This window comes from Mustela putorius, unplaced genomic scaffold, assembly GCF_011764305.1.
Source record: "Mustela putorius furo isolate JIRA1106 unplaced genomic scaffold, ASM1176430v1.1 tig00000196_pilon_pilon_pilon, whole genome shotgun sequence".
NCBI classification, from domain to species: domain Eukaryota; kingdom Metazoa; phylum Chordata; class Mammalia; order Carnivora; family Mustelidae; genus Mustela; species Mustela putorius.
In genome coordinates this window covers 7,208,046-7,234,887 of record NW_025421310.1, presented here as the reverse complement: position 1 = coordinate 7,234,887, position 26,842 = coordinate 7,208,046, and the positions used below count along the sequence as shown (strand labels likewise).

The window sequence follows — 26,842 nt, the reverse complement described above, 5'->3', positions numbered from 1 at the left end:
CATCACAAGAAACTACTTGTGGACATGTTCCACTGAAAAACAAATCATAGATTTTATACATCAGTACTAGTCATGACAGTCCTGCATGGAGAACCATCCCCCACCCAGGTGCCCAAATAAATAATTAAAAAAAAAAACTTAAATTAAAAAATAGACACAGGGGCACCTGGGTGGCTCAGTGGGTTAAGCCTCTGCCTTCAGTTCAGGTCATAATCTCAGGGTCCTCAGATCAAGCCTGATGTCGGACTCACTGTTAAGTGGGAGCCTGCTTCCCTCCCCCTGCCCCCCTGCCTACTTTTTATCTCTCTCTGTCAAATAAGGAAATAAAATTGTTAATAAAAAAGTAGAAATAAAAGCCTCATCATCAAAAACCTAGATATAAGTATTAGCAATATACATATACTAACAAACTGAAATTAAAATAGGAAGGAATTTCACACTGTGACTAGACTTTAAAATCATGCTTTAAAAAAATGCATGCTTAACCCTGACAGCATGATGAACATGGCTGGCAGCACAGATGCAATTCCTCTGGAAATCCGCCATTATCCTGTATTTCCGTACAAACCCCCAGACCCTTTCTGTGAGTGGGCTGCAGGTTTGGAGGCCCCGACCTGCTGAAACCTCCTTGGCTGACAAAGCAATGAAGCTACAGCTGCCCTTGATCCCCAGTTCTGTCTGCACGTTCTGATTTGGGTTTGAAGTGTGGAGGTCAGTTCACACAACAGAATGAATGTGAGGAAAGGAAAATTTGTTCTCCTCACTCCTTTCTCCATTCCTTGGTTTGTTGAATACTTAAAATGAGGTAAGACAGATTCATGAGGAAAAAAAAAAAAAATCCTAAATTATGAGCGCCTGAAAGACATAAGGCTCAAAGACAGGCAATGGAAGCTTGCATGCCACCGTGACTTAAAAAAAGGAGGGAAGGATTTAGAATTGCAAACATGAGTCATAAACTTACAGGAGAATGGAAAGATGAAATCTACACTGAATAATGCTTTGCCCCTCCAGGTAGACAACTCTTGAGGATGAAAAAAGTTAATCTTTGGTGTCAACAGTCTTTCTGATGGAGGTCCTCCATCTAATCGATTCTTGGTATGTATCACAGACAAAGAAGGTAATTTGTACCTCCTATTTCTGCATACTTGGTACTTTTGGCACCTTCAAGAAGCAGGGCATAGCGGAGAACCCAGAAGAGCCCGGGAGCAGAAGTTGGGACTGCTTAGCTCCCTGGGTCAGCCATCTTGGAACACAGGTTTTCCTTATCACTACAGGACAGTTTTCTTCCTCAGTTGACGCACGTCCTAGTGATTTACAAGGAAGAAGCTTTCTTATCATATCTATAGCCTAACTTCCAGAGACCCATTAACTCAGTTTCCTGATGCCCTAACCTCACCCTCCCCTCCATAAAATTGAGGGAGGCTGAGGCAGAAGGAAAGCTACGTAAAATTAAATTTCTTCTAAACCTGAAACCAAATCAAAAGGATGTGTGATAGAATACAACAGTCCTCCAGGAAGATGGTGACTGTCTTCATATCCGTAGCTCACTGAAGGGAAAAACAGCCTTTGCTTGACAATAACCAGGTCCCCATTCTCTTGAGAGTCTTCTTTCACATATGACAGTCCTTCTGGACCCCTGTTTGTCCTCAACTCCCCAGCTCCCAATTATATAATCAGTGACAAATCAGGAAAATGAGCAGCTCTTTCTGCTTAGGGGTCCTGTCCCGGTGCTTTAAGAAACCACCGATTTTAAACAAAGACATCTCAAGAATTCTTTCTTGGTCATCAGCTCCGGATTCCACCCCACTGAACCTCACCTATATTCCAAAACCCCATCAAGTTCCATATTGCTTATTGGTGAATGGACAGAGTCACAAGAGCCTTTAAGAATGTAGCAACCAGCACTTATCGACACTTGCTAGATCCTTATCCTAACTATGCAGGCTGTAAGTCAGTCTTCTGGGCTAAAAGTGAGTGTTTTGCTTCTATATCTCATCTTTTCACCAAGTAACAATTTTCTGTCCTTAAGTTACTTTTTTGTAGCTCCAAGTATTCTTTGGATTCCACTTCATTTGCACATAGTATTAGTTACAGCAGGAGAATTTCTATTCTCCACTTACATACAACACCCAGCAGTCATCACGGTGTGCTACTTAACCCATCACCCATTGCATCCACCCCTCCCACCCACTCCCTATCCAACCACCCTTAGGTTGTTCTCGACAGTTAAAAGAGTCTGTTCTGTGAGGGTACCTGTGTGACTCAGTCATTGAGCATCTCCCCTCAGCTCAGGTCATTATCCCAGGGTCCTGGGATCAAGACCAACATTGGGATCCTTGCTAAGTGGAAAGCTTACCGCTCCCTCTCCCCCTGCTTGCATTTCCTGACAAATAAAATCTTTTTAAGATTTTATTTATTTATTTATTTATTTATTTTTAAAAATTTTATTTATTTATTTGAGAGAGAGACAGTGAGAGAGAGCATGAGCGAGGAGAAGGTCAGAGAGAGAAGCAGACTCCCCGTGGAGCTGGGAGCCCAATGTGGGACTCGATCCCAGGACTCCAGGATCATGACCTGAGCTGAAGGCAGTCGTCCAACCAACTGAGCCACCCAGGCGTCCCTAAGATTTTATTTATTTATCTGACAGAGAGACATCACAAGTAGGCAGGGAGGCAGGCAGAAAGAGAAGGGGAGAAAAAAAGTGAAATCCTTCTTGAATATGGTGATTTCAGTGCGGTGTAGAGAAATAAGGCATCTGACTGGGAAGATCTCATGGAAAATAACATGGCATGTGATGAAACCAAAGAAATTTGTTACTTGAATTGTATTGTAACTTCATTTTGGTGAGGACTAGTCCTCTTCTGGTTATAAGTCACAGATTCTGAGAGGGCATGTGGTTCTGCTTCTTTTTGTGTACCTAAAGTGACCAGAAATCAGTGCTTCTGATTTCCAACTTGCAACACTTGGGCTAGACTGTTTTCAGGCAGATATGCTCACTGCCTCTCACTGCTGAACTGATTCTCTAACAAATCCATGCCATGTAAAGAGGAAGAGCCTAGAACTGTACTTACTACCAGGCTGAGGAAAGGGAGAAATGTACCACACAGCAGTGAAGCAGCTTCCCTGAAGGATCACCCAACCACACTGGATCTGACCTTTACTGGGGTGATCTACATAGGAAAGGAGGACTTGGGAGCAAGTCAGCACATGCCTTGCTGATCTGGCCTATTCCACTGTCCAGAAGGCTTCTTCATCTCAAACATCTATTCTACCTTGTGACATCTTATTTATTTATTTATTTATTTATTTATTTATTTATTTATTTGACAGACAGAGATCACAAGTAGGCAGAGAGGCAGGCAGAGAGAGGGGGAAGCGGGCTCCCTGCCAAGCAGAGAGCCCGATGCGGTGCTTGATCCCAGAACCCTGAGACCATGACCTGGGCCAAAGGCAAAGGCTTTAACCCACTGAGCCACTCAAGTGCCCCTCTACCGCATGACATCTTAAAGCTGCCCACATGATTGCATTCTCCAACACCCTCCTCCATCCCTCGTCACGGATCTAGGCAGGGATAGTACAGTCATCACTGACATCCAACAGGATTAGTCCTCAGGAAGACACAGAAGGTTGATCAAATCATAAGGATAAAGCAGGACCTCCCCACTCCTGAAAAACCCACATTTGCCATTTCCTTTTCCAATTACATGTATTCATCAGATGACATTCAGCAAGAGCTGCCTGTGCCTTTGCAGTGACTAAAGGGAGCCACCTCCGGGTCTGTCCCCACGTGGGAAAGATTTCCTCACATTTCCTTTCAATAGGCCTTGTCTTTCTCTCAAAGGATGGTGCCTTCCTCAAATTTTACTTCGATTCACATCCCACATCATTCATGTTGGAATTAATACCCATCGGCTTTCCATCTGTCTAATCTCAATGAAGCATTTTCTGAGGACACTCTCTCCATAGGACAGGCAAGAAAGAATGGTTGTGGTGCTTATGTAGCTGGAAAGAAAAATGAGGGCGAATACAACTGGAGATCTGGAGATAACTTCTACATCTAGGGAGTCCCTAGGGAACTTCTGGACACTTCTCCTCCTCTACATGCTAATTCTTCATCTTGAATATTTTCTGTCTCTTCCCTGGGCTAACATCTCACTCCTATTGGGATAGATTTCTCTTTCTTATGGGGTATCTATGACACACATAACATGGTCATATGCACATGTGTACCTCATAGACACATCAAAATACCACTCAGTGTAGCACATGGGGCACATGCTTTCATTTGGGGCCATGGTGCAGTGCTAGAGAGTCCCAAGTCTAAGTCCAGAATATGCCATTCCGACTAAAACAGATTTAGGGAAGGCCTGGGGGAGGGGGAGTCTTCTCTATGGGTCATGGGAGGGAAGGCATTGCAAGAAATAGAGATGGGGGTGCCTGGGTGATTCAGTGGGTTAAAGCCTCTGCCTTCAGCTCAAGTCATGATCCCAGGGTCCTGGAATGGAGCCTCACATCAGGCTCTCTGCTCAGCAGGGAGCCTGCTTCCCTTCCTCCTTCTCACTGCCTCCCTCTCTGCCTACTCGTGATCTCTGTCAAATAAATAAATAAAATTTTTAAAAAAATCTTAAAAAAAGAAAAAGGAAAGAAATAGAGATAGTGGCTCACAAGCATGGAGTGCAGATGCCATATGAGATGTTCCACTAATTTGTCACTCTGCAGCATGCTGACTGGGGAATGCACTCATGAGAAGGGTTCCTGTCAGTGCAAGGTCCCTGCAAAATTGCTGGCTACACAAAATCAATGCCAAGTAGCAGCATCATGGAGTACATGAGCTAAAACATCAAAAATACCCATATGTCACGTGCTTCAGTAATACACCCACAGTACTATCATCATATTCACAGAGAGAAAATCATAGGATAGACTAGGGGAAAAACAATCACATTCCCTTAAACCTTTAGAGCACTGGGAAAACGGATTCCTAAGTAAATTGTTTTACTCCAGTACCAAACAGGTGATTGATTCCATCATTTACCTGCAACCTTGAATGAGATAGATTAACACTATAGGTAGGATAACACCTCATTCATGACACACCCATATCAATACATGAAAAACCACTAGGTTTTATTAATGAAAATATACTGTTTACATACACAGTAAGTTATGCATTTCAAATCCAGTCTATCATCACTGTTCGAAATACAGAATACACGTGTGCAAAACCATTCAAGTGTTGTCGGAAGGATGTGGAGTACCTATTTCCCAAAATTTCAGGACTGAGGTACATTCCTAAGAAATGGGTATGTTTAGTGGTATGACACTGTAGGGAAGAGTAGCTACCCTCCTTCAGTCATCTGTCAGGATTTCCTCATTTAACCACATCAAGTCATACTTTAATGATTTTGCTTACAAAGACACATCGGTAGCATACTGCCTGCCACCTCCTTTTTCTTAAAGAACAATTAGTAAAACTTATTTCTAATATTGAGGAAGTTCTTTACTTTAAAACATGGAGTAGTATGTGTTCTGAACACCTACTTCATAGTAACATACATCAATGTTGTAACCATAAGCATCTCCACTGTGATTTTCCTCATATGTTGTATATTATATGGGCTTACATCTTCTGTGGAAAATTAGGCCTGTGTGCGCCCCACTTAATGTAGCAGGGCATCTATTATCTTTAATGGAGCAACAATCAGCCACATGATCTTCCCGACTCAGTAGGGATAAAGGGATTTTCGGTAGAGATTTCAGAGTAAAATAAAATTGTCACAAATCTCAAATAAGGTCAATGTAAAAAATGTTAAAAAATATATTGAAATTAAACACATGTAAAAGCCTATCTATTAAATCTGTTGAAACAGAATAGTATGTACCTTTTCTGAGTGTTTGATTTTTCCTTGTAATAACTATTTTCTTTTTTTTTTTTTAAGATTTTATTTATTTGACAGACAGATCACAAGAAGGCAGAGAGGCAGGCAGAGAGAGAGGAGGAAGCAGGCTGAGCAGAGAGCTCATGTGGGGCTCAATCCCAGGACCCTGGGATCATGACCTAAGCCAAAGGCAGAGGGTTTAATTCACTGAGCCACCCAGGTGCCGCTGTAATAACTATTTTCAGAGTAATGTCTGAATTGAGTTCCTTCATTCGTTACATTGATTGGCACCTGAGTTAAATTAGAAAGTCATCTAAATATTTATGTCTTTAAATTTACTTTATTTAATGCACTCTCTGGTGTTTGCTCCAGTGTGTATTAAAATGAAGGTCTTTCCACATTCATTAGTTCCAAGGGTTTGAATCTAGTAAGCATTTTGTGATATTGAGTAAATACTGAATTCCAGAAAAGGCATGTCTTGTCCACTTTCTTTACATTTTAGAGTTCTTCTGCTACATGGTAACTATGACTTGAAATAAGTTGGGAGTTCCAGTGAGAGGTCAGGCACATTCTGTGTAAAGTTACTCTCCTATATAAAATTGCTGACATGAAGTCAATGAAGAAAAGGCCATAGATGTTTTCACACATACATTAGGGCTGTAGATTACTCTCCACTTATGAATTTGGTGATGTCGAGTAAGGTTTGAGGGCCACATAAAGGTTTTGCCACATTCTTCACATTCGTAAGGTTTCTCTCCAGTATGAATTCGGTGATGTGCAGTAAGTCTTGAGCTGTCATGAAAGGCCTTGCCACGTTTGTTACATTGGTAAGGCTTCTCTCCAGGGTGAATTCAGTGATGTTTAGTAAGGGATGTGACCCACATAAAGGCCTTTCCACAGTCATTATATTTGTAAGGTTTTTCTCCAGTGTGAATTCGGTGATATTTAATAATATCTGAGGGTATCTTAAAGGCCTTGCCACACTGTTTACATTTGTAAGGATTCTCCCCAGTATGAACTCGGTGATGCTGAAGAAGCCCTGAAGCCCTCTGCTTAAAGGCCTTGTCACATTCTTGACATTGGTAAGGTTTCTCTCCAGTATGAATTCTGTAATGTTGGGTAAGCACTGAGCTCTGGTTAAAGGTCTTGCCACATTCACGACATTAGTAAGGTTTCTGTCCCGTATGAAGTCTGTGATGTTGAATAAGGTCTGCAGGGTGCATAAAGGCCTTGCCACACTCTTGACATTGGTAAGGTTTCTCTCCAGTATGAACTCGGTGATGTTGAGTAAGCTCGGAAGGCCACATAAAGGCCTTTATGGCTGAGAAGGAGTCATCAGGACTTCATTTCTCCATGGACACACAACATGGCACACAATGTACTGAGCAGAGTCTAATAGATAATTCTGTGGTATGGTCATAGTGTAGCACCAATCAATTTCCTGTATCTCTAACAATCAGGAAAAGGGTCACATGAGCTCAAAATAAGCAGAACCGTGGATATTGAAACAGAAAACTGAAATGAACCAACTCTAGTACAGTAAAAATAGGAACGTATCAACCACAGGAAGAGTTTGCCAGAAATGATTAACAACATTGACAGCCCATGAACTAAATATAGAATAAAGAAAAGTGAAACTAAAATGAGAGGTGAAAAGGCAAAAGGAGAGCATAACTGACTGTAGGAATCAAATAAGTGGCAACAGTGGATAATCGGGGACCACAAACTCACACCAAAAGAGGAGTATAAATGTAAAAAAAAAAGTATAAACAATTTAGACTTCAGCATTCAGAAAACCAAAACAAAAAACCAAAAAGTGATCTATAACCACAAACCAGAATAAAAGAGAAATAAAAGAAAAAATCCAACAAACAAAATTTGTGTGCCAAATGAATTCACTGGATATTCAAACAGACACAGAAGGAGAAAGGACTGCAAATCTCCTCAAACATTTCCAACGAGTGTCAATCAGGAGAACTAAGAGAACACTCTCTCTGTGACACCAGCATTACCAGCTCATGCAAGCCAGACAAAGACACTACAAACAACAAAGTTTACAGGCTACTGCCTGTGACGAATATTCACTCAAAGCCCACAAGAAATAGCAATCTGAATCAACAGCACATTTTCCCTTTTTACAAGATCATCAAGTGGGAATCAGACCTGGAATTAAGGGTGCTCCAACATACAGAAAACCATAAATTCAAGACTCCACATTAACAGAACGAAGGGCAAAAATGACATGATCATATTAAGGGAGACAGAATACAAATATGGGGTATTGGACAACATGTCATGCTAAAAACACTCAAGGTAGAGAATGAAGGAAACCCCAACCTAATGAATTCCACAGATGTATGAAAAGCTGAAACCTATTCAGTAGGGACAGTCTGCAAGCTTCTCCTCTATGATCAGCAGGTAATGAATTGACCCCACCACTGCCTTTGAGTAGAGTACAGGATTCTCTATACAGAATAATTATGCAACCATAAATATGGTAAAGGAATCTAAACTAAACAAGAAACAGTAAAACTATCTCTGTTCACACATGACATGATTACAGAAATCCCTAAAAATCATCTTAATTTTTTTACTATTTTCGGTCATTATTTGTTTATTTCTTTTTTTTTTAATTTTTTAAAGATTTTTTAATTTATTTGACAGAGAGAGAGAAAGAGGTCACATGGAGCCAAAGAGGCAGGCAGAGAGAAAGGAGGAAGCAGACTTTCTGCTGAGTGGAGCCCAGAACCCTGGGATCATGACCTGAGCCAAAGGCAGAGGCTTTAACCCACTGAGCCACCCAGGTGCCCCTTGTTTATTTCTGCCAGTTTCCTGAGTACACTTTGTTTTTTATTTTTGTTACATTATACAATACAGGTAACAAAAATTTCCACCAGAAGAACTAAAAAAGGAAGACATTTACACATTTAGATGAAAGTTAGTAGAGAGGAATGCCTGAGTAGCTCAGTGAGTCAAGACTCTGCCTTCAGCTCAGGTCATGATCAGCAGGTAATAATCAGCAGGTAATGAATTGACCTCAGCAGGGAGCCTGCTTCCCCCTCTCGGCCTGCCTCTCTGCCAACTTGTGATCTCTCTGTCAGATAAATTAAAAAAACATATTTTTTTTTTAAAGAAACTTAGTAGAGGAATGAAAATAACGAAGGAATATCTGAAATAAATAGATAGCACATTAATACTCACAGAATACCGAAAGTAATGCCCATTTTGATCAAAAATAAAAGTGGCAAAACTCTAAATCCCACAAACTGCTATATAATAACAAATACAGAGGCGCCTCTGCCTTCAGCTCAGGTCAAGGATTCCATAGTCATGGGATGGAGTCCCCACAAGGAGCTCCAGACCTGACCTGCTCAGGCTCCAAAATCAGTAGGAAAGCTGTTTCTGCCTCTCCCATTCCCCATACTTATGTTCCCTCTCCTGCTGTGTCTCTGTCAAATAAACAAAATCTTTTTGTTTCTTTTAAAAAGATTTTATTTATTTAACAGACAGAGATCACAAGTAGGCAGTGAGGCAGGCAGGGAGAGAGGAAGGGAAGCAGGCTCCCTGCCGAGCAGAGAGCCTGATGTGGGCTTGATCCCAGAACCCTGGGATCATGACCTGAGCTGAAGGCACAGGCTTTAACCTAAAGAGCCACCCAGGCACCCAAAATAAACAAAATCTTAAAAAACAAAACCAAAAACAAATAGAGTAATTTAGAACAAAAGAAAGATAATTCCTAAAAACAGACAAGTTATTAAGAATAAATTACTAGGGTCATGATCCCAGGGTTCTGGGATCAAGCCCACATCAGGCTCTCTGCTCAGCAGGGTGCCTGCTTCCCTTCCTCTCTCTGCCTGCCTCTCTGCCTACCTGTGATCTCTGTCTGTCAAATAAATAAATAAATAAAATCTTAAAAAAAATTACTAACCTTGAACCAAAGAATTTGGAATTCACCTTAGACCAATAAACGGCATGAGGGTTGAATTTGGAAGAAATACTCTCCCAGCACAGAAAAGCACAGAAAAAAAAAAAAACAAAACAAAACAAAACAAGACAAAACAAAACAAAACAAAAAACAAAAAAAAACAAACAAACAAAAAAACAAAACTGGGAATCTTACTACTTTTGATGGTGGCAATGAGCTACCTAAATAAATCCTGTGTTAGGGGAACCTGGTTGGCTCAGTGGGTTAAGCATCTGACTTCAGCTCAGGTCATGATTCCAAGGTCCTGGGACTGAGCCCTGCATAGTGCTCTCTGCCAGAGGGGAGCCTGCTTCTCCACCTCTCTCTCTACCTGCCTCTCTGCCTACTTGTGATCACTGTCTGTCAAATAAATTAATAAATCTTAAAAAAAAAATCCCATGTTGCATGATTCTTTTCCCTCCCTTGGTTCTGATTTAGTATTTCCCTTTATTTTGCCTTTTATGTGACAGTCATTCTTCTGCTCCTTCCAGCCTTCTCTTAACATCAAGCCTGTTTCTAATCTAGCTTATTGCATTGTTCATCTACATTTGATTTTTAAAAAGACATATATTGGGGGATGGGGGTCCTAAGAGTTTGGGTGGGAGCTAGAGAGAGATGGAATCACATGCAGGCATCACACTGAGTACAGAGGTTGACTTGAGCCTGGATTCCAGAACCCTGAGATCAAGATCTGAGCAGAAATCAAGACCCTGGGGCTTAATGGAATGAGCCACCCAGACACCCAACTTTTTTGTTGTTGTTGTTGTTGTTGACTCTTATCCCTGTGGTAAAGTTCTCACTATTCTTTTCTCAACTCCTTGAGTGTTATGATTGCTGCCTTAAATTCTCCATCAAACTCCTTACTACTGTTTCCATTGCTTCTCTGGCCCTGGCCTTACCTGCTGGGTTTCTTTGGGATAAATTCTTTCACCTTGGCTTTTGTCTAACTCTCTAACTTCCTCTATCCATTAGAAAACTCAACAATGTCTCCTCTATCCTTCAGGCCAGGGGTCTGCAGGGGCTCTCCTTGCCTGCTATGGGCAGTGTTTGGTCCCTGGCCGGAATGTGGCCAGTTTGAACTAGGTGAGCTCTGCTCCACTTGTGAAAGGAGACCTGACATCAACTCCACCAGGACTGCGGCCCTGCAGAACTCTCTGCTCTGGAGACATGGTGTGGGCAGGGGCTGACCTTGTTGAGCCTGAGGCAAGCCTCACTGAGAAGGGAAGCCTACTCAGAACACAGGAATAGGGCCTGGTGTAAGGCCTGGTGTAGGGCCAAGGTAGACAGCCAATGTCCTCACTGAGTGGGGCTCAGTCTTTATGCTACAGGACGGGAGAGGGAAATGGCTTCATCCAAATCCTGTGTTCTTGGAGCCACATGTCACTGAATGTTTCCTCTCAGGAATGTGCTCCTAGACTACTGAATACTCTCCCCACTGTGCACCCCAGGTGTTCTTCAGATGGCTGTTTCCATGCTGTGAGGCCCCAGGTTGTTTGCCAGCCTTCTCTCCAGGAGCACCCCAGTGCCGTCCTAGTTCTATCCCATCCAAATCTGCTGCCCATTAAACTCCAGGCTTTAAGATGTGCTGGTTCCAAGAACTCATGAAATTCAACCCTTTCCCTTTCCAAGCCAATGGCTTTGGGGAAGCTCCATAGGCATCCCCTGAGTGCTCCTCTGTCATGACACCTACTGCACAGCCGGGGCTCCCTGCCCTCCACAATGCTATACTCCTCTCCTCCCTAAACCATGTCTCCACACTGTCTCCATCTTCCATGTGGCCTATTCTCTCCCTTCACTTGGGAGTCTGTCCTGTCACTCCTCAGCCCAAATGTCTGGGCATTTAGGATGACCTGACAGTTGCCTAGTGGTGCTCATGACAGGACACATGAGTCTAGAATCCTCCTACTCTACTGCCATTGCTTCTCCTGGGAATCCTTATTGTGTTAATCCTGTTAAAACTCATACGGATTTTATAAAGCTGATACACAAGCCAACACATAAAAATTAGTTTTGTTTCTACACAACAAAGAGCAATTCCCAAAACAGGATCATACATTAAGAGCAACAAACCACCCAACCCAAATTCACCACAGCCACCGTATTCATGGAAATAACTCCTTCCTTGACAACAAATGCAGGTGTAATCTGCTTCCGGTTGCAACGTTGGATTTTGTAGCTTGGATCCCCTGCATCCGTGGCCTTTATCAATTTTAAGTTTCCCCTGCATCTGTATTAGTACCCATGTCTTCAGGCTATAGGATCACTTGTTTCAACTTAGGCTTCCTCCTGAAAACTGACTTTGTGTAAAATGAGTACAGTTATTAAAGTTGGTTGCACTTTCTGGTCTTCCCAAAAGAATCCACTTACACAGAAAAGCCTTCCTGACACATGTGGCCATTATTACACACTCTGTAATGGTGAGACATGAGAGAGAACACACTGTAGGGAAATAGACTTAAGATGCTTTCACAGAAATGACTGTTCTTCCATGTACCCCCTGAGCTGCTCAGCCTGTGAGGACCACAGGCTCTTCTTAATCTACCAATTTACTTCTTCACACTGCTGGGCAGACGCTTGTCTTTCCCCTGCTCTCTCCCTTCTACCACTATGTGCCTGTATCTCCACTGTGGTACAGATCAGTTTGCTTTCCTAGGACTTTATCCTACTACTAATACTTAGGATTAGCTTATTTTGCACAGTTGGTTTACTTTCTTTGCCTGTACCTCCTTAAGACACTACTTGAGCCTATAAAGTCATATGCTTCTCTGTATCTATCTTGCTTTCTTTTAAATGTTCCATTAGTTCAGGTGTAAAACATGGGGACTAGACGGCTCTATAGGTTCTATTCTGCTCACTACCAAGTAGCTACCATCTGGCACCATAAAATGCTGTCATTATACCACTGAACGAGTTCCCTATATTCTGTTATCCCCATGACTCATTATTCCACAACTGGAAGCATGTGCTTCCCATTCCCATTCCCTCATGCTGCCCATCATCCTTCTCCATTCCACACCAGTAACAGTCAGGTTACTTCTTATATTTATGGGTCTGTTTCTGCTTCTTTCATGAGTCTTGTCATTTGTGACAACGTGGTTTAAACCACAAAGTATTATGCACTGTCAAGTAACTCAGACAAAGACAAATACCATATATATTCACTTAAGTGTACAATCAAAACAACAACGTAAATGAACAAACAAGAAACACACTTATGAATATCTATTTTGTTTTGAATAAAGTCCATGGATAATCCCAAGAATATGAAAAGCCCAAGATGACACACATTCTAAACTGTGACCAGGTGGCCTGTAACCATTTCCCAATCCTGGCAGACGACAAAAGGTTCCCAGGTCAAAGTCTAAGCATCTTATGACTTGTGACTCAGCAAACATCATAAATGTCTTCATCACACTAATTCCACTGGCCATTTGCGCACCCACAACTGATACCGGGAGACACTGCACATGAGGTGGGTTTGAGTCACTTCTGTGAGACTCTGAGCATAGGAAACCCTAGTATCATCAAGGAACATTCAATGTATCTGCCTAGTCCTTTGTCACAGAAAGAAACATCTGTTTTCCTGTACAATAAACTCATCTGTCCTCTACCCAAGAGCCAGATGCATTCACTATATTCCCAAGCTTTTTTATACACAAACGTGTGGAATGACAAGTATTACTAAAACATCAACCAAGGAAATGCTTGCGCAGATCATGACATCACTACATGACTTCAAGGAATAGTGACAAGACTGTAGAAGGCACATATATGAATGTATGATTCGGGGCAGGTATCCACAACAGCAACCAATACATTTTCCTTTATGATCTTTTGCTGCTCACCTGGCAGTGATATACAGTCACATACAGTGTAGATCACAAAGTCAATGTACCTGGAAGGTTTGACTTTAAGACGCTTCCAATAATTAGCCATAGGGCTACTTGTGAAGGTCTGGAAGACCCCCAAGATGCACTCTGTGCCACCAGGGACACATCACTGGCCACTCTGTCAACCTAACAAAGAAGTGTGCATCCAACGTCATGTCAGAAATCTTTCACCCAAAGGCTGTCAGTGTAGGTCAGACTACATTACAGGGAATCTCCAGTGAGTTGCCTATGCTCCCCTGTCTGGCAATAAAAGCTGTAGAACTTATCCTATCTCCAGTGAAGTAAAGAGTGACAGTGGTACATCTATCAGGTTGCCATAATTGCAGGGACAGCCTGCACCACAAAGCTTATGGCAACTGCCCAGCTCCTGGAGGCATGTCTTCTATGGGAAAAGAGGAATAATCATTGATCTGAGCACAGAGGCCCATGGAAGATCTTTGACATCACAACTGATATTGGGTATGTGGTCCTGGGAGACTGCTAACACCACTAGAGGGGGAAGACATAAAGATGAAACAACAGAGAAGTCTGATACAAGATCATGGCCATGAGAATCTATATATCAAGACATGACTTGTGTAGGGAAGCCTGGGTGGCTCATTCAGTTAAGCTTCTGACTAAAAACTGGGTCCTGGTACAGGGTCTTGGGAAAGAGCCCTGCCTGGGGTCCCTGCTCAGTGGGGAGTCTGCTTGTCTCTCTGCCTCTGGCCCTCCCCTAACTTGTATTTATTCTCTCCCTCTCTCAAATAAAGAAACAAAATCTTAAAATGATTTGTGTAAGCAAATGAAATGAAAGCATAATACACATTTTCAGAATACATTTCACTTTATTAGCCAAGTGGGGAAATAAAAATAGAAAACCTCAATCACAAAAGAAACCACGGAATATGTTAATTTCTAATAACTTTCTGGCTAAAATTTTAAATATAATGATGTGTTCAGAGAAACACAAGGGATTCTTTCTCTTTGATATGGTTTAAAAAATTTTTCCTAAGATCAAGAGAAATTTTTTAAAAAATATTCACTAGTATCTGACACATTCCTTTGCACAGTCTGTCTCACAGTTACTGATGCTGTATCTGCTATTAATGTATTCCATGTTCTAGAGTTTATGGGTCAGTGGTAATACTATTGTCTTCTAACAGAAAGAAATCATGTAGATAAAGGAAGGTATAGGGAACCTCTCACTATTGGTCGAGTCAGGGTTTGAATCTGGGTGCCCTACACAGGAACAGGAAGCACACAGTACATATGCCCTTCTAGAAGGTGACCCATGTTCGGATTGTTCCTTTTCTCTTTGACCCTCATTGGTTCACCCAGCCGTCCTCACACAGAACAGCTTCCATGAACGGACACTTCAAAGTGAACATTCCAGCCCACACCACACATAGGTAGCCTGAGTGGTTTCCTAGTTGAATACTTAGAAGTAGACACAAAGGTCACGCATCCTGGAAATGGCCACAGGAAAGGCCCAACATACACCAATCCACTTTCATGCCTGGAGAACCAAGACTACACAGCTGTGTATCTCACTACATTACACACTGGCTACTACCTTTCCTGAAGAACACAACTATGAATGTGTCCCAAGATGTAGGTTCTCAAGGTCTAGTCCCTACATAGCCACCTGAGATGGGGTAAGGACGGAAAGGTCGGGGGCTGCCCCCAGAGCGACTGACATGGTAATGTAAGCCTGGGCAATCCAAGATTTACAAGTGCTCCCGGTGATTCTGACCCAGGACAATTTGCACAACCTCTGCAGGAACCAAGTCACAGGTCAATCCTGAGTTATCCCCGCAGAAGTCACTCTCAGAAACCCTCTGTGCTTGTGGTCATGTTACTGTCTGGACACACATACACAACATCCACAACACACAACATACACAACACACATTTCCTTTATTCATAACTAAATCTGACTCTAACAGAGACAAGTGAGTGACTTGCAGATTCAGTGATCTGGCTTCTTTTCACCTGCCTGACATGGGAAACCTCTAGAGGAGGAATCAGGGCACCTGTGGAGGCAGTGTGGGGGCTACTCAGACAGGTGAGCTCCTGCTCAAACAAGGAAGAGACGACAGAGCTGAAGGCAAAGAGGGGGCAGGGATCACTCATTCTAAAGTAGTAACTCCTCTTCCTGAAACTGGGAAATAACAGGAATGCAGACTTGGCAAATGCCCAAGTCATGTGTGACAGAACCCAGAATTGCTATTATTAGTGTTCTTCTGAAGAAAACAAGTCTATAATCCTGGGCCCTTAGACTGTTTTTGTTTGTTTGTTTGTTTTTGTTTTTTAATTCCCAAATACTACTCCAAGATCACAACACATTCAAAGAAAAAGAAAACTATGTTCCAATCAGAGGAACAGGGAACAGGGAACAATAAATCTCCAAAACTGGCCCTAAGTTAATAAAGGCCCATACAGGGCGCCTGGGTGGCTCAATGGGTTAAGCCGCTGCCTTCGGCTCAGGTCATGATCTCAGGGTCCTGGGATCGAGTCCCGCATCGGGCTCTCTGCTCAGCAGGAAGCCTGCTTCCCCCTCTCTCTCTACCTGCCTTTCTGCCTACTTGTGATTTCTCTCTGTCAAATAAATAATAAAATCTTTAAAAATAAATAAATAAATAAAAATAATAAATAAAGTCCCATACATGGGGGGGGGGGGGAAGAAAAGAAACAAACCAAAACCAGACCAAACCAAAACCAAAACAACAAGAACAACAACAAACCACAAGCACTTCAAATTATAATGATAAAAATCCGCATGGAGGAAAAAGAGAAGACAACAGGTAACTAGTAACTAAACGTTATCGGAAAAGGAAGCATGACCAAAATGTAAATCCAGACAGACAAAAAGTGTTACACCCAGGAACCAGAAACTGAGAGTCCCAGAGTACAATTACTGAATTTAAAAATACACTAAGGGATCAGCAACAGACTTGATGAAGCAGAAGAAAGATACAGAACTCTTAAAAACACTTTTTCTAAATTCTCTACTGAGGGGACCAAAGAAATAGGTGGAAAAGTAGAGAGTCTGAGGGACTCGTGGGACACCAACAAGTGGTTCAATATGCACATTAAGGGGACCCCATAAGGAGATGAGGGTGACCTATGTGCAAACAAGAGACAATTCAAGCTCTTGTTGAAGAGCTTGAATTCTTCAACAAGTTATAATCTGTTTTTATATAATTTGTTGAATTCTTCAACAAATTATAATCTGCCACTGAACCAGTGACAGATTATAATTAACCCATCAAATATCACAGATGAAAAGAGACTTCTGAAACAGTATGCCAAATGCACTTCACCTTGTGCAAGAGCTCCTAGAAGAGCAGTAGTGGGATTCCCAGCAGTCCCAACAAGAATGGGGCTGCCATAATGTACTCAGCTACTAGAAGATTGAAAAATACCACCAAGAATACTTTATCAGGCAGAACTCTTTTCCACAGATGTAGAAATGAAGACATTCCCAAGTAAAGACCCCTCTACGTTTACTAGTATACCTGTCTTGATTAAAGGAACACTCTCTCAATGAAATAAAAGGATTCTACCCAGAAACTGAACCAGATGAGATCCTAAAGTTCTCCGCTAAACATAAGTATTTAGACAGTTATACAAACCTGTAGTGTTGGAATTACCTAGGTCACATTTATTTCTGCCATAGAATTTTGTTTTTAAAAAAGTATAAAAGTCATTCATGTAGGTCATAAACTACACAACATAAATGTTAGAATTTGTGACATTGGTTAGCAAAGTGGGCGCAGGGGTGGAGACAGGAAGAAGTGTTTTGTGTGCAATTCACAGTACTGAGATTCAAAAGCTTTGTTTTACCTCTAAGTTGTTTAAAGGAATCTCTAAGGTAACCACAATGAAAATACTCACAGAAGACACAAAAATTAATGAGGAAGGTACCAAGGCACATCATAGTGTAATATAATTAAAGATAAAATAAATCTTTCTTATTTTTTACCGAAACATGATACACAGATGTAAGGCATTTCAAAATTACTTTCAATTCCAGGAACTCTTTTCTCTCATGCTGAAAGAAAACAATTCACCCACAAATACATGATGAAATTAATTCTATGTTGATGACAACTTACCTAGACACAGTATAACATTCACTCACTGCTCACCAGGGAGAGAAATTAACAGTAGGAATCACAGAGCATGTATGAATGATACACAAACACAATCAAATACAGATAATTTTATTGGCAAAAAGCATAAAGCTTATCCTTTTTTTGAGTTACATAAGTGAGACTTTATTAAAGGCTCCAAGTTCTGAGTTCTAAATGTGCTAGTCCCCCAACAGCATTACTTATGTGAGAAGGCTAGGAAACAGAGACATTGCATTATTTCACCACTGAGGAATGAACACAGAGAGGGGAAATTTCTGAATTACATAACATGGAAAAAAAAAAAAAGAAAAAAGAACTTTTGAAGGGACATAGAACTGCACATTGTCTCATTTTAGGGAGGTGATTTGTTATCTGATGCAGTTATTAAATGTCAATTTTCTAAGAATAAGATTAAAGCCTCCATAACTTTACAAAGCATAAGCAGAAAACATTATAAATCTGTCTCCAGTGTTCTGGGAATTTCTGCACCCAAACCCAGTGTGCATACAACTACCCTGACCTACTTGTCTCATGATGAAAATCATAATTAACAACAGTGAGAGCATACAAGTCCCCAGGGCCTTCAAAGCAATGGAGAAGCTCTCAGACTAGGGGGCATCCCCCCTCCAAGGAGAACCTCCTGGTCTTCCCTGTGGATGTGGCAGACCATCACTAGAGCTGAAGGAGAATCCTTAGAGAATGCAAGAGCTTGATAATGTGGGAGAGTAGATGTCCCTCTGGGAGCATGAGAGAAATAAAACCGGGCATGTCTCCAGCTGATTTTCATTCAAGGACAGCTAGTGGAACCACAGCTTAAGGTCTACGTTCCTCCTTCAGACTTGGACCTCCCCTCTGTCATCTGCCTCATTCAATCCCACCTACCTGGATGGAAGCCTCCGGTCTCCTTTCTCTTCACATCCCAGAGCTGCTTCTTTTGCTCCAAAAAAAGTGATCAGGTCCGGCTTTGACACAGTGAGACCTGTTTACAAGGAAAAAGGAAAATGACTATTGCCAGAGATTCTAACTTTCCATCAGGATTGTGTTCAGCACAGAAGAGAGGATATTGTACAATTCTAGAAAATTGTTTCCCAAAAGCTATTTCCCTACAGTCCCTTTAGAACACACTGAAGGCATTTCCAATGTTCACATCCTGACCTGCACTTCCAAGCAGTAGACATAGTAAGAAGGGGAAATTTCAGTTTAACATGTGAACAGCACCATTATCTGACACTAAGTGTTTAGAATTGCAACTCATCTACAGAAGTGGGGGTATTACCTTGAGAAGCTAAAGATGAAAAGGACACATGATGATGGCTTTTCTCTACATGTACAAACCCCTCCTCACTCCCCTCTCTGTCTGGATCTGAATTCCAGTTATTCAAACAGAAATTGTCCAAGAGACAATCTTCACAGGAAGCAGAAAACCCAGAGTGTGGTTTGGGGAATCTGGAAGTAGTCTTCCTCACCCAAGAAGCAGAGGTGTCCATAGTTCTCCAACATCACATCCCTGTACAGTTGCCGCTGAGTGTGGGTCAGGTGCCCCCACTCCTCCTGAGAGAATTCTATGGCCACATCCTTGAATGTCAGCTGTCCCTGCAATAAATACCACAGTCACCAAGTGGCCATTGACACAGCTCATGATGGTTCCTAAGATGAAAGAGGGAGTTAATATTACTAGCTAAACCCAAGACCTGACTTTTCCTGCTCCAGGACAAGAGTGTGGAATAAAAGAAAAACCCATGAGACAGAGGGCAGTACTGACTGACCACCTCCACTCCCAGAAGTCAACCCTACCAACTACAGAGAGGTGAGAGCGCTCCTTGTCCAGTGCACACTGCTGGCATGCAGGAGAAGAACCAATGTTCCAGAAGGAATTATGAGATATTTCTGATGTGAATCTTGGTGTGCAGGAGTGGATGATGAAGAAACACTTACTGAGATGTCTTCGGTACTAAAGCTGTGGTCTTCCTGATGATGCAGAGTCATAGGCCCCACAGGTCAGAGGCATTGCACTGTGAGTAGGAACCCAGTCTGCGCTAAAACGGTGAGTGGCTCAGGAGTGCAGCCATCAAGAAGGAAGCTGGGGGAGCCTGGGTGGCTCAGTGGGTTAAAGCCTCTGCCTTCGGCTCAGGTCATGATCTCAGGGTCCTGAGATCAAGCCCCACATTGGGCTCTGTGCTTGGCAGGGAGCCTGCTTCCTCCCTCTTCTCTCTCTACCTGCCTTTCTGCCTACTTGTGATCTCTCTCTGTCAAATAAATAAATAATCTTAAAAAAAAAAAAAAAAAAAAAAAAAAAGAAGGAAGCTGAGAGCACGGTTCCCAGGACCTTGAGGCCCCGGCTGGTGTGATGATGAGATCACTTACTACTGTTGAGGGAAACCTTAGACAGAGGACCTGCCGATCTGTATCAGTGGGGGACATGATGGAGGATGATGGCCAACATGCATTTGGGGGAAAGAGATAAAGAAGATTCCAAAGGGATTTTCTTATGTTAAGGAGGACTCTCAGAATCCCGGACCTCTGGTTACTGAGAAGCTAAGGCTGCTTTTCTCCTCTAATTAAACATCAATCAACATGAAGGCAACATGAAGGCAGTTGTGAATTCCAGGAAGAATGTCCTACTCTGCCTACTCAGGTATTTACCAATGGCGCCGAGTGGAAGGAAATTTAATGTTATGCACATCTCTTTTGACTTGGTTCTTCTCAGAATCTATGATCAAGGGCACTTGGTTAAGCGTCCACCTTCAGCTCAGGTCCCATTTCCAGGGACCTGGGATGGAGTCCCACATTGTTCTCCCTGCTTCGCGGGGAGTCTACTCCTCCCTGTCCCCCTCCACTACTGCTCATGTGCACTCTCAGCCTCTCTCTCTCAAATAATAATTCTTAAAAAAAGGAAAAAAGGCTACAAGCAAGAGAAACTCAGACAAAGCAATTTCCAGTTGAACTGTGATGATCTCTGCATACTGCACGTTCCCTATAAATGATTGAGAGAGAAAATATAAACATAGCAGGGGAGGGATCTGGCAAAGAGCAGCGAGACAATAAATCCAGTTTACCCCAAGCATAGGAAACAAAGTGATCTCGGTGTCAAGGCACACCCAAGGACACACTATCACTGTATTTTTTTTTTGTGGTCTGAAAGCAGGAATTCAGAATAGGAATCTCATTATGAAAACAGAGGATATATATACATGTCAATCACCTACAGTTTCTGTAGCGGCTGCTTTGAGGCAAGCGGGCTTGAGTAAAGGCATGGAGAATGGGCCCCAGTGAGCCCAGACAGGCCCATCTGGGGACTCACCTCAAAGGAGCCACAGACCCGAACTAACCAATGAACTACTGACAACAAAGGGCAGTGCTCAGAAGAGGGAAACTTCCCTTAGCCCCTAACTCCTCACCTTCCTGCACTAAAAAGAGCCCCCACCGCACCCACTGCTCTTTGCAGATATCTCTCTGCTGCCGCCTGCCGCCTGCAGGATATTCTGTGAGCTGGAAAGAGCGTGGTTCTGCCTCAGATGAACTCTTCAATCCCACGTGACTTCCTCCACCCAATCATGGACCCGTGTTCGGGGCACCCACCTGACTGGCAGAGACACAGTTAGACAACAAGTCTCCATGTCCCCTAGGAGGCAGTATAAACTTAATTACAGATTCATTTACATTTTAGTGCAAGAGCCAGGGAGAGGAGAGGCTCTCAAGCTGGTTCCCAGCTGAGCCTGCAGCCAAGGTAAGAGCTCATCCCAGGACCCTGAGATCGTGGCCAGTCTTGAGGCTTAACTGACTGAGCCCCCAGGTTCCCCTCTAGTGTAATTTAACTAGTGTATTTTACATAAAATATCTACTTCACATTCTAAAGAACAAGTCTCAAGAACTCCCCCATCCCACACTTTTCTCTCAGAGAACATCTAGAGTTAATTCTGGACCCAAATCCATCGAGTTTATTTCTCGATTTCCTGACCCCTGGACTACACAACACTGAGAAAACCAAGCACACGGGGCCTAAAGGAGAAAGGTTTTCCCTCACTGATCGCCCCGGACCAGACCTCAGCAGCAGCAGCAATCTCAGACTCAAGGCTTCCCCTGTGCGTCTGTCACTCAGAAACTATTTTCAGTACTTTCAAGACTTGAACTCCCACTGACAGCTGCTGCTGTCCTTTGTAAGGCAGAAGGCTCTGGGATACAGAGAAGGGTTCTGAGGACCTGGCCTTGAGGATCATTTCTGGAAAGACCTTCAAATCAGGTGAAAACAGAAGGGAGAAACATCAAAACTACAGGAACCAACATTTGCAATTTCTAAAAGTGAGGAATTTCAGGAGGAAAACACAACATGGCCTCTCCTAAGACACCAGGCTTACCTGAGAACTGGCCATTTCTCCTTTCCCTTCGTCCTCTGGATTTTTTTCCACAAGGTATCTGCGGAGAAATCACAGCAGTATCGGGGGAAAGTGCTCTTAAGGCCACCAACAGAGCCTGTGCATCTGGAAACTGTTCAAGGACCGGGCTGGATCCTGGCCGAGGAACTGTGCAGCCCTGGGAGACCTTGTGGATCAGAGATTATTTAACACCAGCGGGCTCAGAGGAGTGTGACCCTTCTCCCAGGGTCCGAGCCTGGGACACAGACAAAGAGGGGAGTTAAAGCACTTTTACTTCCACATCTGTGCCATTCTTGTGGTCACAGCCGTCAGGACAGGGGGGAAAACCCGAACTGGGATTCACCACTGGATGGGTCAGCCTCCTGAGAACACGGATTTCCCAAAACTGCTTCCCTGGAGGCAGGACACTGAAATGCAGAAAAGGCCCAAATTCCTAGTGCTTTTTGTCAGGAGCTATTCAAATGCGCTCCTACCATGAGACTAATCTTTGGCTTTTCCTTCTCAGCTTTCAGGGGGCTTCGCCTCCTTGGGATTGCCCACAAATTCAGCTTCAGCAAAGGAACTGGGTGCTGCATGGGCCTGACCTTCCCAGACTAAAGCAGCAGAGACCTGGTTACCTCCCCGTGGACCAAAGCCTGCTCTCCACTCTCAGAAAAAAAATTTAAAATATAAGGAAATAATCCCACATCCTGGCCTCACTGAGGACTCCTGCAGCCCTTAAGTAACACTACATTGTTGTTTCCACCAAATGGATGGGTAGAATGTGAGGGGGAGGGGCAGCAGGTAAAATCCTTCTTGAAACTGCACAGGTGATTGAGTTTTCCTGTCTGAGAGACCACCAAGAACACTGATGCAATTGCACGAGGGTTTATTTGACATGCTTAAGCTTGGGCCAAGTATACCCGACACAGCCAAGTAGGGACTTGGACCCTGAACCAGTTTACAGTCAGTGTTTTTTGTTTTGTTTTGTTTTTTAAGTTTTATTTATCGATGTTCATATGTTAAAGAGAAATTACAAGGTCCTGAAGGTGTGGCTAGTGTCAAGCTAAGGCTGCTTTTTGCATCCAACAAAATATTACCCTTGAGGCAGTTGTGAGTTCCCTGAGGAATGCCTTTCTCAGGTATTTATCAACAGACTGGAAGTTGAAGGAAATTTAATTTTATCCAAACCACTTTTGACTTTGTTCTCCTCCTCAGAAACTACAAGCAAGGAGGGGCGCCTGGATGGCTCAGTGGGCTAAGCCTCTGCCTTGGCTCAGGTCATGATCTCAGGGTCCTGGGATCGAGTCCCGCATCGGGCTCTCTGCTCAGCAGGGAGCCTGCTTCCTCCTCTCTCTGCCTGCCTCTCTGCCTACTTGTGATCTCTCTCTGTAAAATAAATAAATAAAATCTTAAAAAAAAGAGAGAGAAAGAAAGAAACTACAAGCAAGGGGGACCCAGACCGTTCAGTTGGTTAAGGGTCTGCCTTCAGCTCAGGTCATGATCCCAGACTCCTGGGATGGAGCCCTGAGTTGGGCTCCCCACTCAGTGGGGAATCTGTTTCTCCCTCTTTCCCTTTCCTCACTCATGTGCTCCCTCTGTCTCTTAGCTGAGAAAATGTGTAAAGGAAAGAAAGAAAGAAGGAAGGAAACTAAGAAAGAAAGAAAGAAATGACAAGCAAGAGAAAGGCAGAAGAAAGAAGTGGACACCTGAAATGCGGTAGTTCCTGCATATTCCTCAGTATCCCATGTTCCTTACAAGTGATAGGAGGGAAAATAGGAACATGACGGGGGAGGATCTGGCAGACAGCACCAAGCCAATAAAAGAAGTTCACATCAGCTCAATGGAAACAAATGTTATAAATGCCTAATGCAAATCAAAGTGTGGAGGCCGAGAAAATTAAGGCCGTCCCACCTCAAATTTAGCTGATGTGGGAAACAGGGGCAGAAGAAAATCATTAAAATTCCTTACTTACTGACAAGCCCTTGAAACAGACCAAGTGGCTCTCTCCTAGGGACTTAACTGCCCTTACCTTGAGATTTTGCTAAGGACAATCCTAGCCTGACCAACCTCCTACCCCAACAGGTCCCACCAGGATCCTGTAAGTCTACTTTAATAATTCCTTTATCTCTAAACCTCCAAGATTGGGTCAAGAATCATTCCCAAGTATATGGCCCACTGATATACATCTAAATGGTCTCACGAGAATATTTTTATTATTGGTAATAAATAACCTTTCTCCCAACAATAGCTAGCCCCTCAAGGTCCTGGAGTCCTTACTTCCAAAAATCCTTGGAGACTTACATCATTCATAATCCCCTTTGTCCTCACCCACCACCGAGTCCACCCTACTCTGCCTTTAAAAACTCTGACTGTAATCTGGTTCGGGATCCAAGTCCCTACTCCGTTGTGCCGGGTATACTTGGGCCCAAGCTTAAGCCTGTCAAATAAACCCTCGTGTGATCGCATCCGTGCTTGGCTCCTTGGCGGTCTCTCGGGTTCAAAAACTAGGGCATAACAAAAGGACGCATCATCACTGGCATCCCCAATGGACTGAAAACAGGATTTCAGAATGTAACTCTAATTTTGGAAATACAGTAGATACACATAAACAATTGAATCACTATACGATCTGTAGAGGCTGCTTTTAGGCAAGGAGGCTTGAGCAAAGGAGTGGAGGGAGAGCCCCAGTGTCCCCTTGGCTGAGTCCAGACAGGCCCAGCAGGGGACCCACCTCAAAATTCCCAAGACAATGAGGTACAGTGAGCAGAAAGGAGCAAGTTCCAGGTTCCCCAGAACTCCTCACCTTCCTTCCCCCAATAAGAAACCCCCCCCCACTGCACATTGCAGACAAGCTCTCCTGTGTCCTCTTGCCTGCTGATCTCTTACATATTCAGGAAACTTCCACCGCCTTTGTCCTGCCTCAGGGAATTCCAGCAGCGCTGCTGGATGGGCTTCCAGCCAATTATGGACCCATGTCTGGGACCCCAAGTGACTGGCAGAGACACTACACTGAGACAGCACAGCATCCCTGTGCTAGTAATAGCTAGTTTACACCTTTCTTTTCTTTGAATTTTTAAGATTTATTTTTATTTTCATCTTCTTTTAAGATTGGCTCAGTGGGTTAAGCCGCTGCCTTCGGCTCAGGTCATGATCTCAGGGTCCTGGGATCGAGTCCCGCATTGGGCTCTCTGCTCAGCAGGGAGCCTGCTTCCCTCTCTCTCTCTCTCTGCCTGCCTCTCCATCTACTTGTGATTTCTCTCTGTCAAATAAATAAATAAAATCTTTAAAAAAAAAAAGATTCTATTTATAGGGGCACCTGGGTACCTGGGTGGCATCAGCCTTCTGCTCAGGCCAAGACACAAGGTCCTGGGACCACCTCCTACATGGCGGGGGGGTGGGGTGGAGGAGTATGATGTGGGGGTGAGGTGGGTGGGGGTGTGTCTTTGCTCAGCGGGTAGCCTTCTCTCTCTGACCATAGCACACCCTGACCATAGCACACCCTACTCATGCTCTCACTGTTCTTCTTATAAAGAAAATCCTATTTTTCTTTTTTAAAGATTTCATTCATTTATTCAACGGAGAGACATCACAAGTAGGCAGAGAGGTAGGCAGAGAGAGATGAGGGGAGAGCCCGATATGGGGCTCGATCCCAGGACCCCGGGATCCTGACCTGAGCTGAAGGCAGAGGCTTTAACCCTCTGAGCCACCCAGGCACCCCAATAAAGAAATTTTTTTACAAAGATTGTATTTATTTCAACAAGAGCCAAGTGAGAGAGCACAAGTAGGCAGAACAGGAGAGGAAGAGGGAGAAGCAGGATCCCTGCCCTCCTGGGAGCCAGATGCGGGGCTGGATCTCAGGTCCCCGGATCCATGACCTGAGCTGGAGACAGAAAGCAGACTCTTAACTAATGGAACCACCCTCAGTCCCCAAGCTTGACTTATATTTTAGAGGAGATGGAGACCGGCAGGGGAGGGAGAAAGAGAATGTCAAGCGGACTCCCCTCTGGGCACAGAGCCTGAAGCAGGGATACTAGTCCAGGACATTGAAATCCTGACCTGAGATCAACCAACAGTCCAAGCTTAGTCCACAAAGACCCCCAGGCACCCTCCTCTAGTGGATTTTAAGTAGAATATCTCCTTCACATGCTAAAGATAAAGACACACACACCCCCTTTCTTAGAATGAGAAGTTTCCAAGTTTTTCAGGACTCATACCCACTGAGCTTGTATCTGCATTTCCTTACTCCCCAGCTGCACACAGCTGGTTGAGAATCTAGACGAACCTGAATCAGAAACAATTTCCCTCCTGGATATCCCAGGACCACACCTCATCAGCCACATGAATCTTGGACTTGACACCTTCCCCTCCAGATCCACCACCAATGGAATATTGTCACTCCTCGCGGGAGTTTATTTTTATTTATTTTTATTTTTTTTTAAAGATATTGTTTATTGATTTGACAGACAGAGATACAAGCAGGCAGAGAGGCAGGCAGAGAGAGAGGAGGAAGCAGGCTCCCTGCTGAGCAGAGAGCCTAATGTGGGGCTCAATCCCAAGACGCTGAGATCAGGACCTGAGCTGACGGCAGAGGCTTTAACACACTGAGCAATCCAGATGCCCCCTTGAGTGACTTTAA

The 26,842-nt window shown here is 43.4% G+C and overlaps 1 protein-coding gene across 1 annotated transcript in view; it reads right to left on the bottom strand.

The window, feature by feature from the left end:
* The window catches only part of LOC101670947 (zinc finger protein 208-like), a 45,268-nt gene that overhangs the window by 6,345 nt on the left and 12,081 nt on the right, over positions 1 to 26,842 (bottom strand). The window contains 1 exon segment of the mRNA XM_045077272.1: positions 6,594 to 7,192. Within this exon segment, the coding sequence (XP_044933207.1) occupies positions 6,594 to 7,192 (599 nt within the window).